Source organism: Urtica dioica, chromosome 9, assembly GCF_054948205.1.
Source record: "Urtica dioica subsp. dioica isolate 48M chromosome 9, U.dioica_male_clone48M_v1_H2, whole genome shotgun sequence".
NCBI classification, from domain to species: domain Eukaryota; kingdom Viridiplantae; phylum Streptophyta; class Magnoliopsida; order Rosales; family Urticaceae; genus Urtica; species Urtica dioica.
Window position 1 is genome coordinate 23,163,055 of NC_142764.1, and position 17,572 is coordinate 23,180,626.

General features: G+C 37.1%; 2 protein-coding genes across 2 annotated transcripts; one reads left to right on the forward strand and one right to left on the reverse strand.

The window, feature by feature from the left end:
- The first annotated feature begins 583 nt into the window (after positions 1-583).
- ERF12 (ERF domain protein 12) lies at positions 584-1,739 on the forward strand. Its single transcript, XM_089627226.1, has one exon. It carries the CDS (start codon positions 1,016-1,018, stop codon positions 1,475-1,477), a length of 462 nt encoding a protein of 153 aa, XP_089483352.1. The 5' UTR covers positions 584-1,015; the 3' UTR covers positions 1,478-1,739.
- An 8,326-nt stretch (positions 1,740-10,065) lies between these two features.
- Positions 10,066-15,950, reverse strand: RLP4 (receptor like protein 4). Its single transcript, XM_089625865.1, has 9 exons — positions 15,687-15,950; positions 14,241-15,281; positions 13,935-14,082; positions 13,697-13,768; positions 13,402-13,473; positions 11,445-11,516; positions 11,272-11,349; positions 10,627-10,808; positions 10,066-10,540 (listed from the first exon to the last, which is right to left on the reverse strand). Exons 1-9 carry the CDS (start codon positions 15,754-15,756, stop codon positions 10,419-10,421), a joined length of 1,857 nt encoding a protein of 618 aa, XP_089481991.1. The 5' UTR covers positions 15,757-15,950; the 3' UTR covers positions 10,066-10,418.
- Positions 15,951-17,572: the final 1,622 nt, after the last annotated feature.

The window sequence follows — 17,572 nt, forward strand, 5'->3', positions numbered from 1 at the left end:
TATTATACTGTTTTAGTTTTACCTTTCTGTTCAAAACAACTTTGGACCACTGTTTTTCCCTTCTTTCACCTCTCATAAATTATTTTAAAACTCAGCTGCCAAATTTCACTGCCCGATTTGAACAGTACATCTTATACACACCGATTTTTAAATAAAATACTCGGAAATGATGAATGGGCCAAATTGAGGAAGGCCCAAACAACGAGTCCCGAGAAAAATGAGGGCCCAGCCCAAGTATGGGTGTGTCTCCCGCATCTGAGACAGCAGCTTCGTACTATCCACGTGGGGGCTGCTCTGACAATCTCCTTTTCTCCCCACAATACACACACTCCCATCCAATCCACTCTTCCTTCGACACGTGTCCTTACCCACCCGCTTCCACTTTCTAACACCCTCACATAAACACGGATATTTTTATTCGCCGTATTTCTCTAGTCCACAGAAAAATATGTTAAACTGGCATTTAAATTGTTGAATACAACAAATTTATTACCTTAAAAATCAACCCAAAGAAAAAGCCTGTGCCTCGTTAATCAAGGCATTTCACTTCATCATTCACGTCATTAAATGCTTGTTTATTAGTAAAACAAATTTATTTTCTTCTTCCTAGAGAGTAGAGACACAACAAACCACCATTCATACATCACTGTAATAAAACTAATTATTACACGTAATCCACGTCATAAATCAGGAGAGCCAATAGGGCTGACGTCACCCAAACGGCGCGGAGAGTAGTCAAGTTTATTAATTTCCCTCTTTCCTTTTTATTTCGACTAAATTAATACCCAATATCTGAGCACACGTCTTATCAGGCGGCGGCTCTGTTTCCGCTGGAGTTTATCCCACGTGTACAACCCTCGTCCACCGTCCGATCAAGCCCGCCCAGATCCAACGCTCCTTATCTCTCCATGTTCATATAAAAAGAACCCCCACGCCCGTGCCGTCTAAGCCGACGATTACGGGTGACTCGGTGGGACCCTCTTTTTTCGTAGAGAGAGAAAGTGTTGAGAGAGAAATGGGTTCGGTGAGCAGAGAAGGACACTACCGGGGAGTGAGAAAGCGGCCGTGGGGTCGTTACGCGGCGGAGATCAGAGACCCCTGGAAGAAGACACGTGTCTGGCTCGGAACGTTCGACACTCCCGAAGAAGCCGCGCTGGCCTATGACGGCGCGGCGAGGTCCCTCCGCGGCGCCAAGGCCAAGACCAACTTCCCTCCTCCGATCTCCTCCTCCGCCGGACTCTCTCTCGATCTCAACCTTCCGATTTCCTCCTCCGCCGTCGCGCCGCTCCGGCACTGGAATTCTCCCTCCGGCCGCCTCGTCATCGGTGACTTCCTCCGCCTGAACGATCCTCCGCCGCAAGCCTCCTCCTCCTCCGCCGTCGGCCAGATGGAGTCCTCCGCCACGGCGACTTACCTCGGACTTGTCCGCCGTGGCTGTCCCATCGACCTCAACGAGCCGCCGCCATTATGGCTCTGAACTCTGAACTCGCCACCGCTGTCTGTTTCTCTCTCTTAGGGTTTTAGTTCATCCATTTTATTAGTCAACTTTTTCTTTTTCTTCTTTGCCAATGAATATGATCAGTATGTATGTATATCTGATTTTTAAGAAAGTAGAGAGGCTCTTGAGTCTGAGTGAGTGAGTGAGAGACGATGATGGAGAGGTTGGTGTTATTAGTTGTTACTTTGTTTGTGTAATGTATGTAAATCCTTTCATGTTATGATCTTCTTTTTGGCTGTTATCTTTGTTATTTTATGTTCTTTTATCCATCGCTGAAAGATCTTCGAACTTGCGAGTGCATATCGTCAAACGACGACCGCCAGGAAAACCGTTGTTTTGCGTCGGTGTTAACACGCGCCGGTGGTTCGAGAGTGGGCGATGTCGTGGACTGTGAAGCAAGCGTGTGGGTATACGTATATTACTATAATGGCATTTAGGGACAGCGAAAACCTGTCCCGGCTTTTAAAATAGCGGGTTTTCACTTTTTGTAGACCCATTCTCTCACTCCCGCGCGTGCCCTTCACGCAGAGCTGATTAATCAATTTGCATTTTTTTTAACGTAACACGTATAAGTTATAACTTATAACGAGAAAAAGAGAGAGAGAGAGAGATTTATTGAGAATATCCAGCAATCTTTCAATTCATATGATTTATTATTTTAATTATACGTGTCGAGGAATAATGAGGAGCCGAGTGGGTCTCATAGATAGAGATATGGTTGGAGATTATATGAGTATCGGATAAGCCGTGATTTGTTTGGGAGATGTCAACTTCGGTTTCTTGACTTGAGTGACCAAAGTACTATTCATGTGCCGGCTGTGGGTCGCTTTCAATTCTCCATTTTCTTTTAAATCACATTTACTATTAAAAAATGTTACAGTTAATTAGGTGGGAGCAAAATGATAAACATGCTTTGATTTTTGACGGCCTTTCGGAAGTGATAGAGAGAGTTTCATGGTTTCATAGTGGTAGGGCAAACCTATGTTCCCTCACATGAGAGAGATTTTGACCCGAAACTATTACAGGAAATGTAATTAGTAGTTTTCCATCATTTGACGTGATGATAAGGGTGTAATATGATTTTTTTTTTCACATTTCAAAAATAATTAATTTTTTTTTCACAAGATTAGCTAATAACAAGTTCCAGGTTAATTGACCAAACAGAAAAGTAATGATCGAATTCCAAGAGCACCCCCCCCCCCCCCCTCCCCCCCGAGTAAAGGCTTCCATAGCCGGTTGGCCAAAATGAGGATCCCAAATTGCATGAGCAATAAGCCTTACATGTAAAGGGTCATGTACCCACGTTTCAAAGTTTCCTTGCCAAGCTACATGAGATACATTTTCGGAAGTACACAAAAAAATTATTGCTAATTGCCCGAAATGAGAGGCAAAAATATTCTGATAAAGACTTTCTACAGTAATATCATCATGACTCAGAAATTCATGCGCGGTAGCAAATACCGAACCAAATACGACGAGTAGTGGAGTCCTGAGCTAAGCCGTGGCTAAACGATGGATTTTATTGGATCAATTTCTAATCTTCTGCGAATTTTGATAAGTCATAATATAATAGAATATCTGATACTTATATGCCATAAGAGTCGAAACTAAAAGCTAAATTAGTTCTATTCGCGCGGGAGAAAAATAATTAAAGTAACTCGGGTCTTTAACTCGCTCGAACAACTTCTTGTAGCTTTGACTTGAACAACTGTTATGATCACTTGTTTTTCCAAATAAGCTCATGCCACAAAAGATCTAACAATTTTAACGCTAAAAAACTACAAATTAAAAAATAAAAAGGAAAAAAGTGAGATAAGACTTAACTGAATAAGTAAATATTCACAGCTCATTTGGCTCTAGCTTGAATACCTAAAGCTACGTACGCATGGACAACCTTGAAATTGAAATTGCTAGATGACCCACCATTTTCGTCTTCCTTTTCCATACACACATTTTCCTTTTTCTTTCTTTTGGAGTTTATTGTTCTCTTTTCTAATGTTTTTTTTTTAAATGAGAAATTGCCTCATTTATCACCAATTTCATAACATTTTTCCATTTTCCACCAAAAGGCTAATTTGGCCCAAAATGCCACCCACCCATGTGTAAAAAGTCAAGTTTGTCCTTCACTATTATTGTCTTAACAATTGTATCTCCACTTTCTTGTTTGCCGATTTATGAGAGAAATAAAGAGATAAATAAATAAATACATAAGAATTCCTCAATTCCTAATTCATTTCCCTCTTTTTTCTCATCAATTTTTCCCTCTCTCTCACATCAAAATCGCTCTCAAAACCGTCGGACTTCTTTCTTTCTCTCTCTCTCTCTCTCTCTCTCTCTGTAATTGCATGTAACCACCGTGAAACCGTCGACTAAAACTCACCCATTTCGTCTCTACAACAGTACGAGCGGATGATGATTTACGTAAGTTCGTGTAAATGATTTGCATCAAACTAGCAAAGTTGACGTCGTACGGCACCACGATTCCGAAAGATCATTTCTCGTGATACCGACCAGGTTCAACCCAAGTTCCACTGTGCATGAATAATAAATAAATATCCGCCATCATTGCGTACAAAAAAGTCAACAGAGTTAATATTTGTTGACTTTAGATGTCAACATTGTTGACATAGATGTCAACAAATAATGAACGTCATTTTCAAAAATCACATAACATATCCATAACAAACCCAACATTTTACACAACCAAAATTTCATTATTTGAAGACACAGAGCTTTTATATACCCGGAAAATGAAAAAACAATGATCCTACGGCTTTATTTCGTGGATTGCAACTTCTATTTTTTTGGGTTGAGATTCGGAACGCTCCTCCTACGATAACTGAGCTCCCCCGACGACTTTTCTGTGCTGTGTTCACGAGTTTTCTGAGCTTAGACGAGATGATAGAGAGAGAGAGAGAGAGAGAGAGAGAGAGAGAGAGAGAGAGAGAGAGAGAGAGAGAGAGAGAGAGAGAGAAGATCTGGACAAGAGAGAGAGAGAGAGAGAGAGAAGATCTGGACAAGAGAGAGAGCAAGAGAGAGAGAGAGAGAGAGAGAGAATAGATGGACGATGGAGGAGAGAGAAAGTGACCGTAGAGAATCAGAAAGAGAAATGAGGTATGAGACCTAATATATGTTGTCTTAAAAGTTTGTTGTGGAATTGTTAAGAAAATAATAGTGAAGGGAAAACTTGACTTTTTACACATGTGATAGTGGCATTTTGGGTCTAATTAGCCTTTTGGTAGAAAGTGAGAAAATGTTATGAAATTGGTAGCAAATGAGATGCATCTTGTAAAGGAATCCATGTTGTTTCTTTGCAATGCAATTTCCTATTTAGTTTGACACTGCCGGTCTTTCTCCCCCCCCCCCCCCTTTTATAGAAATATATATACCAACTTTAGGGATGTTATTGTTGAAATGGCCATGAAAAGTGATCAAATAACCAAATTAATAAAAGATCATCGTGATCTCAAAATGGACCAGAAAAATAACCAAACAAAATGATAAAGGTAAAATGGAGGATTCTATTACTTGTTAATTTGTTATATGTAACTTATATTCACGACCTACTCTACAACTAAAAGTTAAGTTACCACGTATTTGAGTTATCGCTTATTGCTACCACCCCGCAACTTCAACCGTACTTACTGATAAATCACGTACTGCAGATACGTTTTGCCAGTATTCAAGAGAAAATTGTAACAGTACCGGTGATTAACTGTTACTACAATAAAAAACCGCAAAATGACCAAAAAGTATTCAAAGAAAAAAAAAGTTCATATGTTAATATATAGATATATATATATATATATATATATATATATTATATATCATAAGTAAGAATTACTATTAAGATACAATATATATCATAAGTATTACTATTAAGATACAATTATTACAGCTAATAATATCTAATATATATTTTAAATATGATCAATTAATGACATGATTTATTAGCAATAGAAACTTAAATATTTCAATAAATAAATAGACTTACACTTACAAATATTCCAAACACGTAAACAAAATATTTCGATTACATAGAACAACTCAATACTATATTTGATTGATTATCCCCTTTTATAGTCACAAGGGTGATGAATTAGGGTTACAAAGAACCAATGAAAAAAATACATAATAAACTTTACAAAATAATTAGTTGTTAATGAGCTGTCATTGTACTTGTGTAGTCCAGAAATTTGTCCTTGGTGAATTGCATAGCAAGTAATTAACGGTAACCAAATATTATGGGTTATATCCTTTTATGTGCTGGTCAATGCCACCTCACGATAGACTGGTGAGAAGAATTTGTGTTGTTTATCAACAGAGGACATCTTGAGGTAATGAAGTGTTCTTTGTTGATATCTTAACACTCCCTCTTGCTTCGAGATGTCCTCATGGCAACACACCAAACTTGTTTCGCAGATTGCTGAGGAAGTTGTGAGAGAGCGGCTTCATGAGTATATCGGCGATCTGATCTTGACTGGGAAGGTGCCTGACTTGAAGAGACTTCTCTAGAACCTTTTCTCATGTGAAAAAGAGATCTAATTCCATATGCGTTGTTCGAGCATTTTGAATGGATTAGCTGAGAGAAAGACTGTGCTAAGATTGCCGCACCAAATGATATGGGGCTTTGAGTAACCTCGATGCTCAGCTCTCGCAGAAGTGAATTAAACCACGAAATCTCCGCCATATAGTGGTAGCCAAGCTTCTATATATACTCTGCCTCCGGTGATGACCTGAAAACGGTAGGTTACTTCTTTGAAAATCAAGTGACTAAATTTTTCTGAAGATAAACACACATCCTTCTAGTCGCACTCCTATCATCAATATATGTGGCCCAATCGGAGTCAGAGAAGCCAATGAGCGTGAGCAATGGAGCTTTTTGAAGAAACAACCCATAGTGTAAGGTTCCTCTAAGGTATCTCAAGATTCTTTTTACAGCTTTTTGAAGAAACAACCCATACTTCTACACCCAAGAAATAGTTGAGATCCTAAATCTTTAAGCGTGAAGACATGATTCAGTAGCTAAATGAGAAGCTGGACTTCCTTGTCATTACTTTCGGTAATGATTATGTCTTCGACGTAGACTAAGAGTTATGTTGTTGAAGTCTTTGTGAACGTTGTTGTTGTTGTTTGCTTGGTAAGTTTAAGAGGGACGTGTAGAGGTGGAGCTTCTCTGAGGGGCGAAGTTCACACGTGGTAGTGAAGTATCTTGACTTGAGGATGAGTTCCTGTCCAACCTATCTTCAAAGATCAAGAGTAGAGCTCTGGTGTCGTTGGTGGTGAATGACTCAGATCTGGTGGTGATAGATACCACAACAGGGTCATACTCGCTGCCCAAGCCTGCCAGAATATGTAAGACCTGATCTTCCTCTTTTAGTTTATGACATGCAGAGGCCAAGAAATCCATGCATGACTTCATTTTTGTCAAATAATCACGCATACTCATGGAACCCTTTTTTCATGGTTTGAACTTTCAGCTCCAGCAAAAGCTTGCTCAAGAGCTGTCCAAACTTCATAGGAGGTGTTAAGGCCAACAGTGGTAACAGCCTCACTAACCGAAGCAATGAGCCAAAAAGACCAAAAGCTGGTCTTGGCGTTTCTAGAAATAAAAAGCTGAGTTTGGGAGATTGCTTAGTGTTTTCGAGGTGGTGTGGTGTTTGTTCCGGTCAAGAAGCTGGTGAGCCCATGTCCCCTGACAGCTGCAGTGACTTGCTGCCTCCAGGGTTGATTACTGATTGTAAATGGATAGCTATTTGTCGTAAATGGATGGCTATTTCTGGGTTTTGTAGGCCAAGGTTTAGAATCTCAAGGTCATTCTTGTTTTAATTGAGACGTGGCTTTGCTATTTCTGGAGTTGTTGCAGCTCTGATACCATAGAAGAAAAGGGGAAAAGTATGTAAAGCAGCTCAGTATTATATTTTATTGATCATCCCTTTTTATAGTCACAAGGGTGATGAATTAGGGTTACAAAGAACAAATGAAAAATATACATCGTAAACATTACAAAAGAATGAATTGTTCATGAACTGTCACAGTCTTTTAAATGCAAATAATGGTAACATGATATTATATGGTATATCCTTTTATGTGTTGGTCAGTGCCACCTCAAAATAGACCGGTGAGAAGCATTTGTATCACTTATCAACAGACGACATCCTGAGATAATGAAGTGTCGTTTGTTGATATCTTAACAACATCCTAGGATTCACGTTTACATTATGTATTTTAATACTACAAATTCAAAATAAAATTAATTATATATATAATGCAATATACGTCATATGCATCTTTGTAATTGTACATGGAGGGTTACTTTTATTTTTTGAAAAAAGAATTTTGATACAATGTAAAAAAGGAAACTTGCCTAACATACATATATATATATATATATATATATATATATATATATATATATATATAATCCAATAAAATTAGCTAATGCAGGAGCAAAAAACTATATGATGGGATGAAATTTGCATTTGATCTTACTAGCTAGCGCAGTTTTATTACTTGTTGGGCATAAAAGAGGAACATGATTTTTCGTCTACACGCTAAAAGTTACAACATTGATCTATGATACAGTAAGAGCTAACTTCGCAGAGAAACAACAAGGAAAATCATTCAAAGATGATGTTAAACTTAAAAGCAACACGCAGTGCAAAGGCTTAACACATAGTTTTCCGACACTGCTCACAGAAAAATCATCGGCTTGACAAACTCAAGCGCGTCCAAGCCTCCCATTAATATTAATATCATGATCTAATTATATTATTAAGTTCGGAAAAGAATCATATAACTACAAACTGTAATTTATTCTATTCAATTATCTAACTAGTCTTAAAAAAATACCGTAACACTTGCATGGATCTTCTTCTTGACGACGTCGTCTTCCTAAACTTATCGCTGCGATGTTTTTTTTTTAGAATCTGAAATCTAGAAAAAATCAAATACATATTTTATTAACCACATTATTTTTGTTTTATTATTATTCTTATCCTTAGAATAAAATAGAACGAATTATTATTTTTTATTTTTGTTATTTAAAAATTTAATAATTTTTTGGTCAAAACTCTTTTTACGATTTTGAAACGTGCTGCAAACTCAATGTGACTAGGCAATTATAATCACGGAGTATTCCAATCCATCTTTATAGAGTTTACTTGGAGACTATCGACATAACTCAAGCTTAGATAAAGATGAATCAGAGAGACACAATGTTCTCCTTTCTTTCAAATTATCAAAACATGTGGTTATTGCATTAATAACCAGAATTGATCTCTCGATATTATTAGAATCTTATTTACCCGTTTTCTAGAGTGTCCATTGATATAGCCTTACGCGCAGGCACGAATCCACATAGTGCTCAAATGGTTCTATAGCCTCTCTCTCCCCTCCCAAAAAAAAAATTGCACTTTTTTCACAGTTTTAATTTTTTTTTAATTTACCCCAAATATTTACAAATTAGCTCTCCCTCACCTTTTTTTTTTCTTTCGCATATTAGCCCCCCCTAACTCGAATTCCTAGCTTCGTCCCTGCTTACGCGGTCATTGATTTGTTAGGTTTCCTCGTGACATGAAGGGTGTACATTACCGTTATACCATTTGAGTTACATATCAGCCCCGAGTTTCAAATTATCAATGTGGTTATTACGAAAGTGTCAACAATCAAACAATTATGGCTTCAACTATTAAGTTACTATCTTTTAGGAAAGTGTGATTTCAAATATGTGGATCTCATTCTCCACCGATCAAATTTGTAACTACCAAAACATAAGTACTTAAACATATGTTTGGCTATGAACAAATGAATAGAAGAACCAGAAGATATGACATTGAAGTTTAGGATCACTTCAGTTTTTAGATCACTTTCGACTATGGCCATCGTCGTGACTTCGATACCTGCCTCATAACAATTCCTTAAATTACACGTCCAATTAAATTTTGTCTACATTGTGAACATACTATTTGTGCAGAATGTTCCACCAAAAAGAACTTGGACTCGTGGTTCACATATGTAATTTCGAGTCTAAAGATACCTATGAATAGATACCGACCAAATTCTCTCTCTCTCTCTCTCTCTCTCTCTCATACATTTTACATATCACGTCTTCTCATGGGCTTCCACCATCTTAATTTCAAGTCCAACATTCTCTCACGTCACGCACATGGGAGAAACACTCGCCCCTACAATACATTTTTCTATTTTGCTCGTTACGTATGACCGAATACCCGCTTCCAGCGAAAAGGATGACTAGCTCAGAAAACCAATAACTTTTTCGTAAAAGTGGTGCCTAGAGTTTAGTACAAACTCGCCACATGAAATCGAAAAGAACAACATTGTGTGGAAAAAGGAAGTTCATGAGTCTCAAGACTTTCTGTTGAATGTTGCACTATCTCTATTTCTCATGCTTTGTATATTTCCTAGATTGCCTTTATTATTTCCGTGTAAAGATATACCTGTTTATTCAATCTCCTCTTGTATAAAAAGAAGCTCTAACCTCTCATGAAATACAATAAGAAGAAAATCATTCTCTCTCTAAATTTCTATACATCGAAACACAAAAAAAAAAAACTTTTCCAAAGCTGAACTTGAGTAATATAGATGAAGGTCGCGAGACCTCTTTTCTTTTTCTCATCTGTTACAAGCTCTTTTCTTTTGGTACCACAAAAATTAATAAATGAACTAGAGAAATGTACATGGTGTATATATATAGGGTTGGGGACCGACACTAAAGAAGCCTGCTAATTTTGACTGAGCTAACTATTGATCGTTTAACATATCAATGTAAAGGAATGTGTTCCACCAGAACTCTGCTCCTAATTCCTGAAATAAATATCTGAGACCTGGGAACCCAACCACCACCAAGGGGATGATAGGGCTTTTTTTGCAAATCTTTCTTATATTTTTTTTCGCTGGATCACGATAGCAAGATAGGACCATTTTCAGCAGCGGTTCGGGAACTCCCGTGATTATGATGTCTGGCCATTTGGATGTCACGCGATAAATTAGTTCTCGCCTTTGCATACGGAGCATCTCTTGCTGCAAAATAAAAACAAATAAATAAGGTATGATCACTCATTCTTCCGAGGAGTTTCGCATTATTCTGATACGGCCCGTTGGCTTACCGGCAATTTGTTGGGCCCGGAGGATATTCTGTCGTCTTTTATAGCAACATACCGAGAAAACGATGATGAGAAGGAACAGCAAAAGCGTACCCAACCCAACGCCAACCTTAGCACCGGCTGTGAGGTGGGGTCCGCATGAAGGAAGCCCCGGTATTCCACAAAGACCATGGTTGTCCGTGAAACTGCACAAATGTATTGAATTAGTTAATAGGAAAAAAGGATATACATATCCCCTAGTTTTGAGTTTTGACCTCTTAATGTCACAAACCTCCCCTCGATTTTACACCTTATTACAAACCTGCTATCAGTTACCGATTTATTACTAAAAAAACCTTGTTTTCATATTTGTGTCAAATTCTTTGCCTGGCGATTTTTTCATCACTTATTTTTATTGATTTTCTTATAACAAATGGAAAAAAATACAAAAATTAATTTGGGTTTATTTCCATTTGTTTGATAAAAAATCAACAAAAACAACTTATGAAAAGATCATATATATGAAGTGGTTTGTGGTGTGGCCTAATGAGCAAATTATATATGGGATATATAAGCAATTTTCCCTTACTTATGAGAGAGAGATAGCATATTATATATGGAGCTACTAGTACCGGTTTTGAATTGAAATTACAATCGTTAAATACGTACTTGAAGCTAGCACGGTGTAGAAGCCTTCCACCAAGTCCAGCTGGGACTTTCCCGGAGAGAGAATTACTGTTTAGATTACTGCATAATGAGCAAGGCAAGTTTAGCACAAGAGGATTTCTTTTTAGCACTGATTTCAGCGTTTAATATAACACGCTGTATATTGATCATCTTACAATCTCTTTAGTGCTGTCAACTGTCCGAGGCTTTCGGGAATTGATCCATTAAATGAGTTGTAGGAGAGGTCTCTGCAAATTAAACATTCATTATAAATATCACTAACTTTTAAGGAAGGAAAAAATAACGTGGAAAGTTTCGGACAGTGGATTAAGACATCTTTTACACTTACTGATCTATGTGATAATGACAGAAGAAAAAATAAGTAGGTACCAAAACAGTTCACTCACAAACTCACATTATTTATTCATTGCAATAGAAGACATTTTTCTTTTTAGTAGTGACAAGCTTCTATCCACAATAAGATCACATTAATTTGTATAATAAGTCTGGATATTGATAACTCTGCCGTAAAATAAGTTCATCAGCTACATAGTAAATGCATGGACGATTACGAGAAATTATTCGATCTAGGCCACAATTAAGAAATAGCCAAGGCTTCATTTTATTTAAATGACTAGCCATTCTCACTATTTTAGGCATTTTTTTTCTTTTCAATTTACTATTCTATCCTTTATTAATTATTTGTTTTTGTATTTGAAAACTAATTAATCATCTGTTTTTTCCGGAAAATTTAATAGAGCTGACAATTTATTTTGTCGTTAATTTTTAATAAGGCTAACAACTTCCAAATTTAAAGCTGCTAATTCAAATTAACGTGAGGTTATTTTCTTAGATTGGTCAGTTTTTTTTTTTTTTTTTTTAAGTTTTATTACTAATTAATTTATTTCCTTATTTTAGCTACTAGTTATCCCACGCTATCTTTTTCAACTAAGACTTCCTAATTTAATACTGATTCAAAATATGTGATGTTATTTTCTTAAACTTCAGACGCTTTTTTTCGTAGTTTTTTTTATATTTTTTTTTATGTACAAGTATTATTAGCTTGTAAAATAAATGCGATTCTGATGTTATTTTTTTTGTTTGTAAATGGTCTGTATGTTTTGTTGGTTATAAACAATTTGTAAAATCGTTTGGTCATTTATTCTTTTTATGAACAGACATCGTTTTTTATGATTTAACTATGGATTATGAAGTTATATTTTTTTTATAAATCGACTTCATTTTTTTACAAACACAGTATAAAACAGACTTCAGTTTATAAAATACTGTTTTTTTTTTTATAAACAGAATTCTGTATTTAACAAACGTTTCTGTTAATTATATTTATGACGTGTACTCTCTCACTTCATGTACAAATAGATTAAAAAAAAAAAAAAAAGTCGTGTAAAAAACTCTTAGCTTATTATTTGAAATTTTTCAATTTTTTTTAGAGTAAAAGTTGTAGGCAGGATCTGGGTTTCCAATACTGTGCTTGATTCTTTTTCCTATTTTGTTAGTCAATCAATATTTATTATTTATTCCACAAATCTCTTAACTGGTGAGTAATAAATTATGCTATCTTTTGAATCATAATTTTGAATTTAAATACGTTTTTTTTTCTTCAGAAATAAAAGGGTTTATTAGTCATCTCCCTTCCTCTATTAATGAATCATGGCTATTATTCTCGAACTTTATAAACTACGGCTATTTAGCAAATCACCAAACATAAGACGGCTAATATTAAAGCAATAAACAATCAACTATAACAAGCAGGGACAAAGCTAGAAAATTTCTTTAGGGGGATAAATATAAATTTAAAATGTTGTATATTTGATAAATATTTTACTGACATGATCGTTAAAGACTCGACTTAAAATATATAAATAAGATGAAAAATTAAGGGAAAAAAAAATTCACATTATATCCTAGACAATACACCTTTGAGATTATGTTTATACCTAGTGGCTTAAGAATCCATTTATTTAAAGATTTTCAAAGGTTGTGTTTCTATTGTGAAAATTATAGTGTGATTTTAATGTCTAAAAAAAAAAAAAAAATAGGGGCTAAAGCACAACGTAGCTTCGTGCTTGATAGCAAAAAAAAAAAAAAGCCTTTATTTGCTAAGTGTCTTACAAGATTTCCAAGCTTGTTACTTCTCCAAGGGATGACGGAATGACTCCACGAATGCTGTTTCCACTCAAGTTACTGTAAAATCACAAATCCGGGGTAAACATAGAATAAGAACGAGCAGAGTAGAGAAGGCCTGCGTTAATGAAATCAGAAATTTTCAAAAAGCCCTGCTCTCGATAGGTTATATTCGGGATTCAATCCGTGCCATTCATTTATGAGTCGTTACTCAGAAATCCTAGAGCGCATGGGGTTTCATATTGTGCCTTGTAATATCAGAAAGATGAAGAATTGAACTTACATGCTTTGAAGGTGACGAAGCTTGGATATTTCACTCGGAAGCAAACCTTTAAGACCTTGGTTATCAAGTCCGCTGGGCCAGGGAAAAACAGATTTAATTATTCAAAAACATTGACATGGAAATGGGAAAAATGTATTGGCTAACATGATAGAACCAAAATTAATGATTCAACCAAAGCTTTAAGCTAAGTACGTAAAATGTTATCATTGAGAGGTGACTAGAATGTCAAGAAAATTACAGTCCATCAATGACCCATTTCTTGGTAGTTTTGTCATATTGACAATCTGCTCCGCTCCATGGATGTTCTGGTGGAACACACGGATCCCCGTTCCACCCCAGTCGATCTGGGAGCCCCAGTGATCTCTTCAGTGCCTGTAAAGCCCTAACTGATGAACAAAAAGATACCGAGCGTTATGATCATCGCTTCTAACTCTCTCTCATGCTACTTTCTCTCTCGGAGAAGAAGCCGAAAAGCAAATTAAAACGCAAAACCGAATGGTGACATAGTTATGGATGCTTAGCCAGAACTGGCGTAGAAGCGTACCTTCCTCTACAAGCGTTTTAGACTCGGACATGATAACCTCAAACACCTCAATTGCATTGATAATGGGATGACCCTTTTTGGGCCGGAGATTTATCGTCAAAATTCTCCCATTAACCTCGACGGTCGTGTTGAGTACAAGAGCAGTGTAACGATCTCCGGTCGCTCTGACAATATCAACATCTCCGAACTTGGTGTCGCCGTTTATCAATACGTCGAACACCCTTTGCCCTATACCAGTGATCGAAGTCTCGAGCTCCGCGAAATGCAACCAAACCGAGTAGTTTCTATTAGGCTCGACGTCCATGGTGTACTCCAACTCGGGCTGAGTATCGGTACCCACAAGCGCCGACTTATAAATAGCCTGGGGATAGAAATTCGGCGGCTTCAAGGCTTGCTTGATCCCGGTTTCGACGGACCGAGGGCGATCCGAGCCCTGCCCGAAACTCTGAAGCTTGTTCCAAAACCGATCCCCGCCCCATTTCTCGCCATGGAAGTCCACGTCGAGCTTCGACTTCCCTTCCCCGCAATTCTTCCTCGTGACGGTCCTCAAGATCGCTCCCTCGCCCCATCCGTAGGCCTTGTCGTCGACCTGGAGAATCTCGAGCGAGAGCACCGCGGGGTCGCCGTGCCCGGTGCTGTGGAAGCAGATCGTGGCCGTCCCGTCCGTCAGAAACACGAGAGCCTCCGCGAATACCTGCTCGTCGTCGTTGCTCCAACCGGACTTCAGCGACGCGATTTGGGTGCCCTCGACGGAGATGTCGAAGAGAGGCTCGCTGTCGGAGCTCCGCTGGGCCACGAGCCCGAAGAATATCCTCACCCAGTACCGGCCCCGCGGGACCCTCACGATGTTGTAGCAGTTCTCCGGGCCCGACGAGAGAGGGAAATAGCGGAGCGTCTTCAGCGGAGGCGTTATGTAGCTCGGCGGGGTGGCGTTGTAGGGGATTCCTCCCGTGTACGCGAAGTCCTTGTACCACAGCGTGTTTGTCGGCTCGGTTCGCACGTTTTGCCGGGCTCCACAGCTCATACGCAGTACGTAAGGGGCTGAATAAACATACACAGCACAAAGGTTTCAACTTTCAGACAAAGACAAAAGAACCCAGAAAATGAAAAAAATAAAAAAATAAATAAAAAAATCATCAATTCATGAGATGCTAATGCCAGTGAAATCTAAATAGTGTCCATTAAGCCTCATTCCAATTCAAAGGAGATTCTAAGTGCGTCATAGGAATCAACCTGTTCCATTTGTTTCTTCCTCAAAATAGTTACCCTCAAGAGAAAAATGAATTCAAGTCCCAAATTCTGCTATTCCAGAAACTGTGGATCACAAATTAAGGCGAAAATGCATTGTGCTTTTTCAGGTTCATTTGTGTTTCCCGATTTCGAAAGCCAAAAGCCAAGGCTTTCACGAATCAAAGCTCAAAATTGTTGGAAAGTAAAAGAGCTTACCACTTCGAGCTGAGACTGAAGTGAAACCCAAGCAGAGAACCAAGAGCCATGGAAGAAGAAACCTCGCCATTGTCTGTACCAGCTTAAACCTTTCTCTGCGCGCTTCTATATCCTTTATGCCTCGGCGAAAAGCCTCGTCCTATAAGTCTCTCTCTCTCTCTCTCTCTCTCTCTCTCAGTTTGCTTTCTAGAGAGAGAGAGCGTGTGAAACAGCATCTGTGCTGGGACGTGTTTGCAATTAGTGTAATTCATACAGTTGGATACAAAGTCGTCGGTTTAGTTGACCATCAAAGACGTATTATTTATTAATTTACTGCGAGATTTATGAATGGTGAGCATTTGAGAATGGACGGTTCTACTCGATAATTAAATTTTAAAATATTTTTTTTACCATCAATTATGTTTTCGGGACCTATACTCTTTGCATTTATCTTGACGTGCTTATGGATTATGTATTTAATGGCTTTCTGAATTATTTCCAAAATATGTAGAATGTTTGTTTTTCTCTTAATAAGAAAAAAAAGCTTTAGGAAGATATAACACATACGAAAATAAACATAAAAATAATCTTTGAACAAAGACGGATAAGACCTCAGTACAAAAATAATACATTGTGTGTAAATTTATGGCAAATTGAAGAAAATAAACACACTACTTTGGGTAAATATTAGGGTTGCAATTCTTATACCAGAAGAGTATACATCACATGATTTTATCTAACAATCAATATTCAGATTTGAGTGTAATTTGAATCCTTTAATATAAAATGTAATGTATAGTTTATGATTTGAAATGTATAGTTTATGATTTGAAATCCTTTTTTAATTCGTAGAGGACAAAGACCACGTGAGTGAGAGAAAGTTCTTATGAAGGAATCAAAGATATAAAGTGATGAGAGTGTGACGACTATTTATAATTAGATGCATTGGATTGGCTTTCTCTCCCTCCCACTGAATCAATTAAATTACCACAAATGACCATCTACTTTGGGTTTATGACTTTATTCTTGAAACTTTGAAATGATCGTACGGCTGAGAATATTGAAGATTATTGTTTTATCCATTGACTTTACTTTTTGTGTGTGCCTGAATTAGTGCGCAATCTTAGGAGGTATAGTTTGTGTACCACAAGACGCGGATGGGTGTTGTGTTTACCTTTTTTTTTTTTTTTTTCCCTTTTTTCTTTTTTCTTTTTTGTGTTATTACGCAATTTCACTACTTAGAAGAAGCAAGAAATAAATTAAAGTTAAAGTCTTTTACCGGTTTCATTTGGAACGAAACAACTCAGCATGGCTAACTTTGCCAAGACAATACAGTACAATGTTAAGTATGATCACATTCTATAGAGAAGCAATTTAAAACCTTGCAAATCTTATCCCTTCTACTATACTGTTTTAAATGTGAGATTTTTAAGATGTTTATTTAGGATAACAATTCTTTGCTCACTCATTTTGAATAGGTGACCATTTTAAGTTTTGTTACTTTGGATTTGAGCTTTAAATTTGACCTAATTAGAAAATGATTATAATCACAAAGAATAAAATAATATATAGATTTATACATTTTCAACGCGAAAGCCACATTTTTTTCACTAAAAATTTCACTATTAATCCAGCTCATGTATTGTCAACTCGAACTGTTACAATTAATTTTTTTAGTTTTAAAACTCAAACCAATCCGATTGAAAGGTAAAATCAAGCCAAACAAAAAAAATCGAGTTGGTTTGAGCTGGTTTTTCCGAATTATTTTTCTTGACACATGACTTTATTACTCGAATGAAATCATGTATGTATATTATATCTAACACTCTATGTCAAATCAAATCAAAATTTTGCTAATCTTAAGAACTATTACATATTGAAATAAAATTACCAATACTTTTGATTAC

What these genes read in the sequence shown, in the direction of transcription:
- ERF12 (XM_089627226.1), top strand. Translation starts at nt 1,016, where the DNA reads ATGGGTTCGGTGAGCAGAGAAGGACACTACCGGGGAGTGAGAAAGCGG.
- RLP4 (XM_089625865.1), bottom strand. Translation starts at nt 15,756, where the DNA reads ATGGCGAGGTTTCTTCTTCCATGGCTCTTGGTTCTCTGCTTGGGTTTC. An exon ending in TTCAGTCTCAGCTCGAAGTG is followed by an intron (nt 15,282 to 15,686) that starts GTAAGCTCTTTT and finishes ATGTTTATTCAG; the next exon opens with CCCCTTACGTACTGCGTATG. An exon ending in CTTCGTCACCTTCAAAGCAT is followed by an intron (nt 13,474 to 13,696) that starts GTAAGTTCAATT and finishes GTGATTTTACAG; the next exon opens with TAACTTGAGTGGAAACAGCA.